This window comes from Balaenoptera ricei, chromosome 11, assembly GCF_028023285.1.
Source record: "Balaenoptera ricei isolate mBalRic1 chromosome 11, mBalRic1.hap2, whole genome shotgun sequence".
In the NCBI taxonomy this organism is placed as follows: domain Eukaryota; kingdom Metazoa; phylum Chordata; class Mammalia; order Artiodactyla; family Balaenopteridae; genus Balaenoptera; species Balaenoptera ricei.
The window spans coordinates 29,133,444-29,148,834 of record NC_082649.1 but is presented as its reverse complement, the minus strand read 5'-3'; the positions used below and the strand labels follow the sequence as shown (position 1 = coordinate 29,148,834).

At 36.5% G+C, this 15,391-nt stretch overlaps 1 protein-coding gene across 1 annotated transcript in view; it reads left to right on the top strand.

Moving 5' to 3' along the window:
• The window catches only part of CD2AP (CD2 associated protein), a 111,394-nt gene that overhangs the window by 56,029 nt on the left and 39,974 nt on the right, over positions 1-15,391 (top strand). The window contains exon 5 of the mRNA XM_059938542.1: positions 3,012-3,132. Coding sequence (XP_059794525.1) covers positions 3,012-3,132 — 121 coding nt within the window. The remainder of the gene's footprint in view (positions 1-3,011; positions 3,133-15,391) is intronic.

Genomic DNA, 15,391 nt, shown 5'->3' with positions numbered 1-15,391 from the left:
AAGAATACTAATTTGTTAAATTTATTTTTCCAGTTTCATTTTTTTTTTTTAATTTTAAGATACAGACTTTAAAATGGATCTTTAATGACTTAAAGTAAGGCTGTCTTATCTGTAGAAATAAAGCTTTATTCATCCTTGCTATGCCTAATATTTGTGTACTGAATTTGTATCTGTTGACTTTAAGAATAAAATAAGCTTTTTTTAGCTAAAATTAATGTAATCTAAGTAGCTAAGAATATAAACCTTTTCTTTGATTCTTAATTCACTTTAGGCACAAGCCATAAAAATAGAAGGATTTTTACCTTTTGCACAGCAAAGGTATACAAAAGCAGAATGTTTTAAAAAACTTTGTCTTGTTTGAATTATCACATTCAAATATTAACCCAAAAGCACTTTCCCTCATCTTAATATCTTAGAATGAGATTTTAAAATATTTAAAAAAATAACTTTTCATATCTCTGCTTTAACCGTTAAAGAAATATTAAAGTTTTATTTAGCGGCTAAAGATGCCATTTTCAAAGTATATGTTTTGATATCATGTATTGCCACTGAGATTGATTTTGTGTGCTAATATGTAATTTACCTCTTGTTTATGTTAAACTCCAATGTGTTTAGACAAAAGGCAGTTCTGGTTTATTTCTACCAGGTGGCAATAATAATAGTGTTTATCGAGCCTATATTATGTCTGAAGCACCATTCTAAGTGTCTCACACTTATTATTTCCTTTAAGTTTCTAAACAACCTAAGGAGATAGGAATTTTTACTCCTATTTTACAAACAAGAGATTGAATCACAGAGATAAGTGATTGGCTTATCTACTGTTGCTGCATGACACGCCATTCTAAATTTTGTGGCAAAGAACAACTGTTTCATTAGGTTTGTTGGTTGTGTGGGTCCAGAATTCAGATAGGGCACAGAGGGATGGCTTGTCTCTGTTCTGTGATGTCTGGGGGCCTCAACTGGAAAGGTTCAAAGTTGGGTACTGGTAGAATCATAGGAAGGCTCCTTCACTGACATGTCTAGTGTCTAGAAGCCTCAAAGACCAGGACTCCCTATGGAAAGCCATTATGTACCCTCTCCATTCGGCTTGGCTTTCTCACTGTATTGGGCTCCCAGGTGTCTCAGGATAGTAGGACTTATGACATGGCAGTTCAGGGCTCTAAGTGTAAGCATTTCAGTGAACACAGTGATAGCCTTTTATAATCCAACCTTGGAAGTGATAGTATCACTTTCACCACATTCTGTTGGTTAAAAGAAAGTCATAAGCCAGCAAGATTGAAGGGGGTGGGGACAAAGCCTGCCACTTAATCGGTGGGAGGACTGTCCAGATTACATGTAGATGAGCATGTGGGTTAGGTGATCTTGTTTCAGGTATTTTTGCGCAAGTTCATATGCCTGGCGTGCAGAGCACCAGAATCCGAACTCACACAATTTGTTTTTGAGTCGGTGCTCTTTACCACTATACTACCCTGCCTTTTAAGAATTCCTTAATTAATAGGAATTTTATAGAGTTATTTACCCTAACTACCCAATTGCTGTCAATTTGGGATTCCAGGTGTAGTTAACAGTTTGACGTTCTCTTTGTTGTACCTGTTCCAGTTTGGTCTACGTATTTCCATCACACCTGGTTTGAAGAACTCTCTATCCTTTGGTGCCTCCTTAAGTCTGCTAAAACTTCTAAACTCTTCATATTTACTGCCTTCTATTTCTCTCTTAAATAGCATGTATTCTAGGCACCTCGCATTTCAGCTATATATTCCATTAATAAGTCCTTCATTTTTATGGTACCACATTTTTCACATGCTTTGTGTCTGGTAAACTCTCATTTAGCCTTAACTGTCCAGCTCTTTTGTTATTTCCTTTTAGGGGAGCATTTTTTGATTCGTATATGCCTTTCCTTTGTGCTCCTACAGCATTTTGTTCACACTTTTGTTATAACACCTCTCACATTGTATTGTAACTATCTGCTTATTGTTTGTTTTCTTCTTTAGATTGTTTTATTCAAGGACAGAGATGTCTCATGTGCAAATTTGAATATTTTCCTATCAGTTAACACCATGACTTGTACATAGTGCCTGTTGGATGAATAACTTATTAAAGTTTCCTTTGTGACTGTGATGAGATGAAAAAAATTTTTTAAATATTTTAAACAGAAAAAAGAGCTTTTTCTAGCTATGATATTGCATGTACTGCTGTCAAGTGAATTTTGATAGTAAATAGTTTACTCTTTAAAAAATTATTTTTACTTATTAAGACCTCTTAGCATCCTTAGAAGAAATTATACATTTTTAAAGTTATTAATATTATTAAATAACTTCATAAATAACTTATTATTATTAAATAATAATAAGCCTCATTATTTGTGAATGTAAACATTTTTCTGAGGAGTTTGGTTCCTGAGAAATATTTCTGGTTGGGGTTGGGAGGGAGTGTTCAGTAGAGCCTGGCATCTGGACTTTTAAAAATAAGTGATTCTTTTCCATACTTGGGTTAAGACTCACTGTTCAAGTAAAATAGATAAATTACTTAGTAATTTTTTATGCCATTTAGGAAGTTATATTCTTATATTCATAAAACTTTTTCCAAATCAGATATTTCCAAATGCTTAAATAATGTATGTCATAACTACAGACGGAGGCTCCATAGTGTTTAAAACAGTGACATTCCAGAAGAGAGCTATCTCCTTGTTGCTGTTAATACATTATTCTTGGTTATCTGATACTTTCATGAAAATTACTTGCTTCATAGATTACAGTTGATCATAAATTCTCGTTGTTAAGTGTTGCAAAGTGCTATTGATATATGACTAATCCCATATATGATTAATCCAATCCACACAGATTTAATCTACTCAAAATATATTTTTTCCCTTTGTGTTTTCTTGTAGATTTAAAGGGGTTATTTTGCATCACTAACTTTGTTCTCATTCACTTCTATGGCTCAGTTTTTCTTTGGGGGAAGTGAAAACTTAAGAGAAATTTTTATTATCTTTGAGTTGTGAACTCTTTCAGGTAGAAGAAGGCTGGTGGAGTGGAACCCTGAACAACAAGTTGGGACTGTTTCCCTCAAATTTTGTGAAAGAATTAGAGGTAACAGATGATGGTGAAACTCATGAAGCCCAGGATGATTCAGGTAGACTATTTTAAAAATTTGAATAAATTTAAATAAACTTTATATTTGATCTAGTGTTTATTTTGTATTTTTTAAAACTCTAGTCTTACTTTTGAACTAAGAGCTTAATTTTATCTACCTTAAAAAAGCACTTTATGACAGGGACTTAAAGTGAATATTTGCCTAAATGTCTAGGCAAATAATTTACTATTTTTCCTTCCGATGTCTGCTTCAACCTGAAGTAAATGTATAGTCGTTGTTGAGATAATTCCCGCCTCCCTGCCTCCCTCCCTCCCTGCCTCCCTCCCTTATTATGAAATAATACTACTTATGTTATCTGATTTCTTTCCACTTAAGACCTACTTATATACAATTTTGCCCAGAGTTTGCAAATGGCCGAACTACTTCAGAAATAGTAGAAGTTTAAAACAAATCTTCCTTTGGTTGTTTTCTATATTCACATAATAGATTTTGTTTTCCATGTGCAGCCAGAATGTCATTTAATTATTTTGTGATCTCTGTCATTTAGAGACTCACCTATAAATTAATCTTAAATTTGTTCACTATTCAAAAGTACGATTGAAAAATATTTTATCCCAAAGCTAGATGTAATTTTTTTTTACGTCTGTGAATTGCTGTGGGATTTAGGAGAATTTTTTTTTTTAAGAGAAACTAAATTCATAAGTGGTAGTGTAGGGATAAGTAGATCTTTTTCTTTATGGAAAAGTATGTGTAGTGAGAATGTTCAGGGTTTTGTGCTTGCATTAACTAGTATTATTTGGCAGTTTTATAATGGTTAGATAGACTCAGATACTGAGGTGTAGACATACAACCTTAAGGTTGCCAGTATCGCTGTTTTTTTTCAAAGGCAGTGTAATGTCAAGACACGAAGACTATTGTTTTAGTCCATTAGGGCTGCTGTAACAAAACACCACAGACTGGGTAGCATAAACAACAGAAATTTATTTCTCACAGTTCTGGAGGCTGGGAAGTCCAAGATCAAGGCGAGCCAGCATAGTTGAGTTCTAGTGAGGCCCTCTTCCTGGTGCATGGGTGGTGACTTCTCACTTTGTCCTCACATGGTGGAAGAGGCAAGGGATCTCCTGGAGCCTCTTTTGTAAGGCACTAATCCCATTCCTGAGGGTTCTGCCCTCATGACCTAATCACCTCTCAAAAGCCCCACCTCTTAATTTGTGGGGTTAGGATTTCAACATAAGAATTTTGCAGGGACACAAATTTGCAGACCATAGCAACTATATATCATTCAAAACAATGAGATGAAGTCTTAAGGTTGTCCAGACTGCTTCTGTACCTAGTACTTCATATTGCATTCCAGTGGACACTTCTGTTTTTTAATCTATCTAGGATGTTGGGCTCCATGATGGCAGGGACTGTGGTTTGGTCATCTTTGCTTAACTGTAGTTACTTAGTGTGCAAAATGGGAATAATAATTTTTACCTAAGAGGACTGTTCTGTGAACTAGCAAGATAGTTTCTAAGCATAATGCTTGTAACATTGCAGATTGTTTTGAACCTAGTTTCTTTTGCTTCTTTTTGTCAGTACCTTCAATATTTTGAAATTAAGTAGGAAAGCATTATAAGGTTGTTATGTGTAGCAAATGCATTTGTAAGCCTCACTGTCCTCAATGGTAAGGGAATAAATTTTAGAGAAAAAAATTAAATAATTTTACATTTAATAGATGGTAATGTTAAACATAATTTATAAAAGGTATCTAGAAATCATTGTTGAGATAATTCCTAAAGTTTTTGTGATGCATTTTTAGTTCTACCATTTTAAACCTCATTAAGAAAGTTCTCTGAAACTTTTATCCTCATCCATAATTATGGTTTGTTTGCACATGAAAGATTTATGCAGTTTTTTCTCCTTCTTCTCAAGAAAGTGTTGAGCTTTGAAAAAAGTCAAGTAATGAAATGGTAGAATAGGGCATGAAATGATAGAGCAAGCTCACAGACATCTAGGTTTAGAGCTACGAAGTCCTAGTACCACCCCCTCATTCTGTAACAGAGAAACCTAAAACTTTTAGAAATTACCACTTAATATTATTCTACATACATATTCTTAGAAGACTCAAGACTTCTAAGAATTTTCTGTTTCTGATCTCATTCCTGTGTACTTTTGCTCACTACCTCTCACTTTATGGGTCCATCCTTTAAACTGCAGTACAGTGATTTTTTTTTTCTTCTTGAAACTTTTTTTTTTAACTTGGAGCAACATTGCAAAAATAGAGAGGTCCCATATACCCTTTATCCAGATTCACCACCAATTGTTAACATTTTGCCTCATTTGCTAATTTATTACTCAATTTCTATTTAAAAATCTGGGGGTCTTTTTTTCCTTTACCTAAGTACTTCAGCATGTATTTCCTAAGAACAAGGACAGTCTCTTATAACTACAGTATAGTTATCAAAATCAAGATATTTAATATTACCAATACTGTTTAATTCACAGTCCATATACAGAATTCTTAATTGTTCTAGTATACTTTACATAGCTATTTTTTTCTCCTAGACAAGACCATGCAGAGAATTTAAGTTTCTTTTGTTTAGAATAGATCCCCAACCTTTCTCTGTTTTTCTTGACCTTGACCTTTTAAATTTTTATTTATTTATTTATTTATGGCTGTGTTGGGTCTTCGTTTCTGTGCGAGGGCTTTCTCTAGTTGTGGCAAGCGGGGGCCACTCTTCATCGCAGTGCACGGATCTCTCACTATCGCGGCCTCTCTTGTTGCGGAGCACAGGCTCCAGACGCGCAGGCTCAGTAATTGCGGCTCACGGGCCTAGCTGCTCTGCGGCATGTGGGATCTTCCCAGACCAGGGCTCGAACCCGTGTCCCCTGCATTAGCAGGCAGATTCTTAACCACTGCGCCACCAGGGAAGCCCAACCTTGACATTTTTAAAGAGTTTAGGCTGGTTATTTTGTATAATGGATCCCAGTTTAGATTTTTCTTCTGATTCTTCATGTTTAGTTTCAGGTTATATTTTACTGATAGGGCTACAGGATGATGATGTCTCATTGTATTGTATGGAGGACACGTGTACTTTGTGTCTTTTATTATTGGTGATGTTAAATTTGATTACTTGGTTAAAGCTGTGCTGCTACTGTAAGTTTACTGTTTTTTTCCCTCTAATTGATAAGTGTCTTGTGGGGAGGTACTTTGAGACTATGTAAATATCTCATTCCTCATCAAGCTTTCACTCAGCAGTTAAAGCATCCACAGATAAATTTTGCCTGAATCAGTTATTACTGTGATAGTTGCAGAATGATGATTTTCTAATTCCATCATCCCATCTGTTTATTATTTGACATTCTTCTATAGAGAAGTATTTTGCTTTCTCCCCAGTTGTTTTTTTTTTTTTTTTTTAAATCAGCGTGGACTCATCAGTTGTTTCTTTTTTATTCACTAGGTATTAATCTATTATTGCCATTATTATTTATTTTGATACTGCCAGGTTTGGCCAGTGAGAGAGCCTTCAAACTAGTTTCTGTGACATTTAAAAAAATTAACCTTATTGGAAATATAACTTACATACAGTAAACTGTGTATATGTAAAATACACAATTTGATGATTTTGACAACTGTATATACATCCATGAAAACCACTACCACAATAAATGTGCAGGACATTTCCATCATCTTTATGATGCCTTGTAAACTGAGCCCTTAAAGTATGTACAAAATTTAAAGTCCATGTGGAACCAGTAGCAAAAGACAAATTTAAATTTGGATGTAGTTCATTACTTTCATAATTATAAATACTTTGGGCATTCCTTGCAGTATTCAGCCTTCTTAGAATTTTAGTAACCTTGCAGAATCATATCTGTTAAAAATGTACTTCCTTGCTTGCTTAACCCCTTGCCAATAGCAGTGCATTCTAAATGTGGAGCTTTGTGATTATGGGGTGGGAAGTCAGTGGTTGAAGTACACTGTAATTCCTTTTTTTTTTTAACTCTAAGTTTTAGGCAGAAAGTTTTTGCATATTGATATAAATGCCAGGAAGTGAGTGCTTTATAAGGTCTTTAGAACTTTAGTGATAAAGGCATAGAGTCCTTTAAGTTTTAATTTAAGAGTTTGATATCTTATGCATTATGACTTAGAGAATTCATGTCCACTATTCCTGTGTCCTAACAAAATATAACATCTTCTATGTATAACTGGTGTTTTGATAGTCTTTTTTAGTCAGTAAAATGGTGTATGTTTCTGGTAACTGTTACAAGAATTACCAACTGTACATTATAAATTTTTTAATTTGTTTTTTGCTTACAGTATTAGAATGCCATATCCACTGCATTTGTTTATTTTACAGTTTCTTCTTACACTCCTTTACATTTAGTAGAGCTCTTCTCTTCTCCTCTTTTAATAAATAAACTGAAGTATATGGGATGATGTTCATGGTTTGACTAGTTAAATTCTAGCTATTACTGCTAAGAAGATAATTCTGACTCTAGACAGTAGGTAGACAGTATTACCTGAGCCTTAGGGTAGTTTATTTTTATGCCCTCAGTTTTCATTGAAGAACCGTGGTATAAAAGCTATAAAAAAAAGCCCCTATTATATTTAGGAATGTGGTAAACTTATAATCTATTCTATTACTCAGTGGTTTCTATATAAAATCTCAAGATTAGTATCTTTTTAGTAGTCAATTTCAGGAAAAGCTTTGCTTCTCTAGGGAAGTGTGATGTTTCAGTTTTTATAATGAAATGACTGCCCTTTCATTTTGTCAAATATTCTTAGCCTTTCTTGTTTAGAGTGTCTTTTTGTCACCTTTCAAATTCCACTTATTTCCTAAGTAGGACTTGCTTTCAATTTTCCTTCTTTTTAATAAAGCCAGTGACTGTATCTACTGGTATTTTATCCCTTGTTAAGTCTTCTCCCCACATCAAGCCTATAAAAATCTCCATTTTGAGACTTACCTGGTGGTACAGTGGTTAAGAATCCACCTGCCAATGCAGGGGACATGGGTTCGAGCCCTGGTCTAGGAAGATCCCACATGCCACGGAGCAACTAAGCCGGTGCGCCACAACTACTGAGCCTGCGTGCCACAACTACTAAAGCCTGTGCGCCTAGAGCCCGTGCTCCGCAACAAAGAGAAACCATCACAATGAGAAGCCCGCGCACCACATCGAAGAGTAGCCCCCGCTCACCGCAAACAGAGAAACCTGCTTGCAGCAACGAAGACCCAATGCGGCCAAAAATAAATAAATAAATTTATTTTAAAAAAAAAATCTCCATTTTGATGTCTAAATAGGCATCTTGAACTAAGATGGTCAAAACTGATCTTCTTTTCTCTGTACCCAAATTTGGTCTGTACAGTCTTCTTCATCTGCGCTAATGGCAACTCCATCCTTCTTTTACTTAGACCAAAGAATTGGATTCACCTTTACTCTTCTTTATAATACCATACTCTATACTTGATTCAGTAACAGACTTTGTCACCTACTAAATAAATGTACAGAATCTGTTTTCTTTTACCACCTCAACAGCTGCTACCCTGGTGTAAGTTATCTTTTCCTGTATAATTGCAATAGTCTGTTATTTGCCGTTACCTCCGTACTGAATGTTAAAGTGCTTACCCTCCGGTAGCTGTCCATTTTACTTAGAGTAAAAGCCAAAGTCTTCTTAAATTGGCTATAGAACCCTCCAAGATCTGGCACCCCCAAATGTCTCCCCCCGCCTCTCTGACTTTATTTCCTACTTAACCATCCCCTTTGTTCTCATTAGTCTTCTTACTGTTTTTAAAGATGTCAGGAACATTTCTGTCTCACAGCCTTTGTACTTGCTGTATACATTTGCCCAGAATGTCCTTTGAGATATCCGTAATGGCTTTCAGTTTGATTTCAGGATTCTCCTCAGAAATCACCTTTTCAGTGAGGCCTTTCCTAATAGCTCTGTATAAAACAGCAAAAAGCTTCTATCTTCCATTCTTTAATTCCCTTATCTTCTTTGATACATTTGTTATTATTTCTTATTTACTTTCTTATTGTCTGTCTGCCCCCACATTAGGTTATATATTTTGTTTTGCTCACTGCTGCACACCTAGTTTCTAAAGCAGTGTCACAGTGTTGCTCAGTGGATGCATGAATGCATAGTGGGTTTTGGTGTACAGAGAACTTTTCAAATACTTTGTCATGTTAAATCCTCATAATTTTTGAAGTTAGTGTCACCTCCACTTTAAAGGTAAAGAAATTATAACTCAGATTATTTAACCACCGAGTGGTAAAATCACAACTGGAATTCTCTTCTGGTCTTTTTACTTTACTATTTTATGTAACATATGGGGGTGAGGCTGTTAGGTAATTCTCACTGATTTAGCTCATTTGTTTGCATGTCAGTCATGTACTTTCACCCCTGTGAGAAATATGAGCAGTAATATGTGGGTTCGATGGCATTTCCCATGGACTCAGTGCATCCCCAAATCTGAAATTTAAAAGTTGAAGTGAGTGAAGGGAAATTCTAAATATAAATGCTGTTATTTAGTTAATTCAACATTCATATGTTTGTTCATTCAGTATATTGAGTGCTTATTGTTGAGCATAGTGTGCATGTTTATGGGAATACAGTGATGAGCAACATAGTCACGATTATTCCCCATATTTGAAGCTTTTGGTCCGTGGAGAAAGAAAAGAATATTAGACAAGTGATTATAATTCAGCATGAGAAATATTTGTGGCAGGAAGATTCAGGGTGCTATATATGTGTAAAGAGCTAGCTCAGACTGGGAAGGATGTAAGGGAATGCGCCCCATAGGAAGTTAAAGATTGAGATCTCAGAATGGGTAGGAGATCCCTAGGCAGGTTTGTGGCAGAGGGTAAAGAATGAGCAGAGCAGTTTCAAGATCCTGAAAGAGATTCAATTCAGAGGGATTATAGAGTGTATGGTTGGATGTGGTAAGTTTTGAGGCTAGAGAAATTGTTGGGTCAGGCTTAAGAAGGCATTACAGAACTGGTAGTCAAGTCACAGAGAAGCCTTAGAGGGGAGAGAAATGATCAGATTACTTTATTTATTTATATAAATTTAATTTATTTATTTATTTTTGACTGCTTTGGGTCTTTGTTGCTGTACATGGGCTTTTCTCTAGTTGTGGCGAGCGGGGGCTACTCTTCGTTGCAGTGCGCGGGCTTCTCATTGCAGTGGCTTCTCTTTTTGTGGAGCATGGGCTCTAGGCATGTGGGCTCAGTAGTTGTGGCTCATGGGCTCTGGAGCGCAGGCTCAGTAGTTGTGGCACACAGGCTTAGTTGCTCTGCAGCATGTGGCATCTTCTCGGACCAGGGCTCGAATCCATGTCCTCTGCATTGGCAGGCGGATTCTCAACCACTGTGCCATCAGGGAAGCCCCAGATTACCTTTTAGATAGAGTGGTTTGGTTGCAGTGTCAAGAGTGGATTGGAGGAGAATAAGATTGGGGTAGCGAGACCAGTTGAGAATGTTTTGATAATTTAGGTAGAAATAGTGTTAACCTAAACTAGAGGAGTGATCATGGGAATGGAGAAACCTGGGTAGCATTCCTGTGCTAAATAGGTGGTATAAAGAACTGCACCTTGGGATGATGAGATGATGGGGAATGACTGAGAAAGAAGAGTCAATGGCTACCAGATCTTTGGTCAGTAAGCTGGGTAGATGATGTCATTTGCAGAGAAGGGATAAGTTTTGGGAGAAGATGATGAATTCACTTTTGGAGATGTTGACTTTGAGTCCTGTGGGGGTGTCAGGGCATCCAAGTGAAGATATTTGATAGTCAGCTGTATGTGTGTGTCTGAAACCTTGAAAAGAAATTTGGGGTGGATGTCCAAAATTGAGGCTTGAAAGTATGTTAGGTGGTACAAGAAACCATGGAGTTGGATGAGATTACCTAGGGAGAATGTCTAGGATGGAAAAGGAATACAGCCTAAGATAGAATCCTATGTAGCAACATTTATGGTCTAGGCCAAGACAGAGTAACTAAAAAGAAGACCAAGAAGGCACAGAGAGAGAGCCAGGAGGCAACCTGTGAGTGAGTGGTCATCATTGGAAGGGAGTATTTCAGGGAGGACATGGACAGTAGTGTCAGGTGCTGCTGCAAAGTTAAATAAGATAAGTAAGGTAAGAAATAAAATGTAATCCTGATTTAGGGTTGAAGAAGTCATTAGTGACCTGGACAAAAGCAGTGAAGAGAGGTGATTGGTAAGTGTAAAGCAGTGTAGCAACTTATACTCCAGAATGTTTTCCTTCTTTTCTTAAGAAGGAAAAGTCTTGATCATTTTCAAGTGCTAATGGCAGAGGACAAGTAGAGAGGGAGAAGCTGAAGATGCAAATTCAGAAGAATGGGATTTATCAGCAGAACAGGATTTACCCAGGAGGTGGGAGGAAATGAGATTTACATTATAGGTATCATGATTAGTTTCAATTTATTGGAGGTACTTCAGAGTTAGTGCCCAGAAGCTGAGGGCAAGATAATCTGACTTTTAATTTCTTCTACAAGAAAGGAGAGAAGCGAAGAATGAGGTGCAGAGTGAAGAGGTCAGAATTTTGAGGAGACTAAAAAGGTCCCAACAGGGATGGTTAAATGTTTTGAGCCATGTATCCCTCTGGGCTTTACCGGGCTACTAGAGGGATGCATTGCACACAATGTTTAAGAAACTCTGATAGATTGTTCTTCAGGAGTTCTCGTGTCTTATGTTCATTCTCTTCGGAGGAGTCAATCTGAGGTTTCATTTCATTATTCAGGCTCTGAAAAGGAAGATGATGCTTATTGCTAGTGGGGCACAGGATCCTTGTAGAATGGTGATGCACCCTGGGTGTGCCAAAGGTGGTGGATAGAAATTTGGTGATCTGCAGCCTAGTCTCCAGGAGTTAAGATGGTGCACAATTTACTTTGGTGTCTAATCTCACATTAGCTTTCACCTTGAACTCTTTCTCCTGGTGAGCAGCTTTGTAAGGAAGAATGTTTTGGGGCTTCAGTGCTTTTACTGGTAATATGTTATATGAGTCTTTACAAGTTGTTGTTAGAGCCAGATGCTCTTTCTAAATGATTCTTTTTAGGAACTAAGGAATACAGATTTTAAGTCCATAACACACAAACGCAACATTTTCTTAGGAAATGTAGGAGTATCATAAAAATCTTTGAATGATGGTGAAAGATGTTCTTCTTGGAGTAAAAAGAGGGAGAATTTATGCCAGCAACTAAAGTAGATTCCAAGTTCTTCTACTTGGTTTACATGTTTTACCTTAATGTAAGACCCATTCACTTTAATAGTGAACTTGGATTGCTTCCATTAAGTGCTTTGTATTTTCATCAGGTTTCTTACTTTATATTATTTTTCTTTAGCACTCAGTGCAGTTCACATAATGAATCTTGTTTGTTTTTCAAAAAGTAGTTGTATTTTGGGGCTCTTGGTGGTTTTAAGTCATTTTATATGGAGGTGCAAGTCATCAAGTAGTTTTTGCTGTAGAGATTTCATGAGAAAGGGAGGAAGGGAGAGTTTTAGGTTTAATAGGAAGATTCGCTGTTAGGTTTTATGACTGACAGTGCCATACATAAAATGGAAATATAATTTTTTTTAAAGCTTAGCAATGCAAGGACAGTCTCTGATGGATAAAACATAGACATAAAAATATTAGAAATACCATATAGGGTAAGATTTCTGTTTTGTCTGATTATGAGACCTTCTGTTTACCCTTTCTCTCCATTCTTTTGCTCTTTTCTCCTCCTTTGTCCCTGCCTTCTCCCCCGACCCGCTGCTTTCTTCCTTCTAGTGTCTACGTTGCCCTTTTATTTTTTGCTCCTTCTATGTGATCATGCTCTTTCCTACTTGAATAGTTTTCAATAATACATCTTTAAACTTGTTAAAAGTAATAGGCCCTGAGCCAGGCACTGTTTTAAGTGCTTTACAGGAATCAACTGATTTAATTCTCATAACAATTCTATGAAGTATCCCATTTTGCAGGTGAAGAAACTGGGCATATACAGTGGAAGAGGTGAGATATGGATCAAGAAGATTTAACTCTAGAGTTCAAAAGCAATTAGCCTATCCATTAGTACTAGATAATTGAAATATCTATGCATTTATTTTAATGATATATGCTTTAATGACTGTAGTAAAGTTTAGAATCACTAAATCTAAAAGAAACTGTTTATTTTATGGCTATAATCAAATACTCAAACTGATAATTGCACCTTAGAATCATCTGCTGATTCATAATTGAATTCATTATCAAAAATCTTCACACAGGAGGTGTAGTCAAGATGGCATACTAGGAGGACGCGGAATTCGCGTCTCCTCACAACTAAGGCACCTAGCAGGCACCCTTGGGAGACCACAGACACCTAAGGGGATGGGAGGAAACCCTAGCGACCGGTGATCTCTCCTTTTGGCTTGTTCTCCCCTCCCCCCCTTTTTTTCTTTTTTCTGCTGTGGTTTTATTTTACCTTTTTGCAGTTGTTTCATCTTATTTACCTTTTGCAGTTGTTTCAATTATAGTTTTATTTTTCCTAATATATTTTTTATCTTTCTAATTTTATTTTGTTTTTTATTCTTTAATATTGTACTGCTCCTTTTTTTCTTACTTCCTTTTTTTTTTTTTTTCTAACGGCACAACAAAGCTTGCAGGATCTTGGTTCCCAGGCCAGAGGTCGGGCCCGAGCTCCTGTGGTGGGAGCTCCGAGTCCAAACCACTGGACTAACAGAGAACCTCAGATCCCAGGGAATACCAATTGGAGTGAGGTCTCCCAGAGGTCCTCATCTCAGCACCAAGACCCAGCTCTATCTAACTGCCTGCAAACTCCAGTGCTGGACGTCTCAGGCCAAACAACCAGTAAGACAGAAATACAGCACCACCCATCAAAAAAAAAAAAAATGACAAAAAAATATGTTACAGACGAAGGAGCAAGGTAAAAACCTACAAGACCAAATAAATGAAGACGAAATAGGCAACCTACCTGAAAAAGAATTCAGAGTAATGATAGTAAAGATGATCCAAAATCTCAGAAAGAGAATGGAGAAAATACAAGAAACATTTAACAAGGATCTAGAAGAACTAAAGAGCAAACAAACAGTGGTGAACAACACAATTACTGAAATTAAAAATACTCTAGAAGGAATCAATAACAGAATAACTGAAGCAGAAGAAAGGATAAGTGAGTTGGAAGATAAAATGATAGAAATAACTACCAGGGAGCAGAATAAAGAAAAAAAGAATGAAAAGAATTGAGGACAGTTTCAGAGACCTCTGGGAAAACAAACGCACCAACATTCGAATTATAGGGGTCCCAGAAGAATAAGACAAAAAAAAGGGTCTGAGAAAATATTTGAAGGGATTATAGTCGAAAACTTCCCTAACATGGGAAGGGAAATAATCAAGTCCAGGAAGCACAAAGAGTACCATAAAGGATAAACCCAAAGAGAAACATGTCGAGACACATAGTAATCAAACTACCAAAAATTAAATACAAAGAAAAAATATTAAAAGCAGCAAGGGAAAAGCAACAAATAGCATACAAGGGAATCCCCATAAGGTTAACAGCTGATTTTTCAGCAGAAACTCTGCAAGCCAGAAGGGAGTGGCAGGACATATTTAAAGTGATGAAATGGAAAAACCTACAACCAAGATTACTCTACCCAGCAAGGATCTTGTTCAGATTCAATGGAGAAATTTACAGATAAGCAAAAGTTAAGAGAATTCAGTACCACCAAACCAGCTTTACAGCAAATAGTAAAGGAACTTCTCTAGGCAGGAAACACAAGAGAAGGAAAAGACCTACAAAAACAAACCCAAAACAATTAAGAAAATGGTAATAGGAACATACATATTGATAATTACCTTAAATGTAAATGGATCAAGTGCTCCAACCAAGAGACATAGACTGGCTGAATGGATACAAAAACAAGACCCGTACAAATGCTGTCTACAAGAGACCCACTTCAGACCTAGGGACACATACAGACTGAAAGTGAGGGGATGGAAAAAGATATTCCATGCAAATGGAAATCAAAAGAAAGCTGGAGTAGCAATTCTCATATCAGACAAAATAGACTTTAAAATAAAGAATATTACAAGAGACAAAGAAGGACACTACATAATGATCAAGGGGTCAATCCAAGAAGAAGATATAACAATTGTAAATACTTATGCACCCAACATAGGAGCACCTCCATACATAAGGCAAATGCTAACAGCCATAAAAGGGGAAATCGACAGTAACACAATAATAGTAGGGGACTTTAACACCCCACTTTCACCAATGGACAGATCATCCAAAATGAAAATAAATAAGGAAACACAAGCT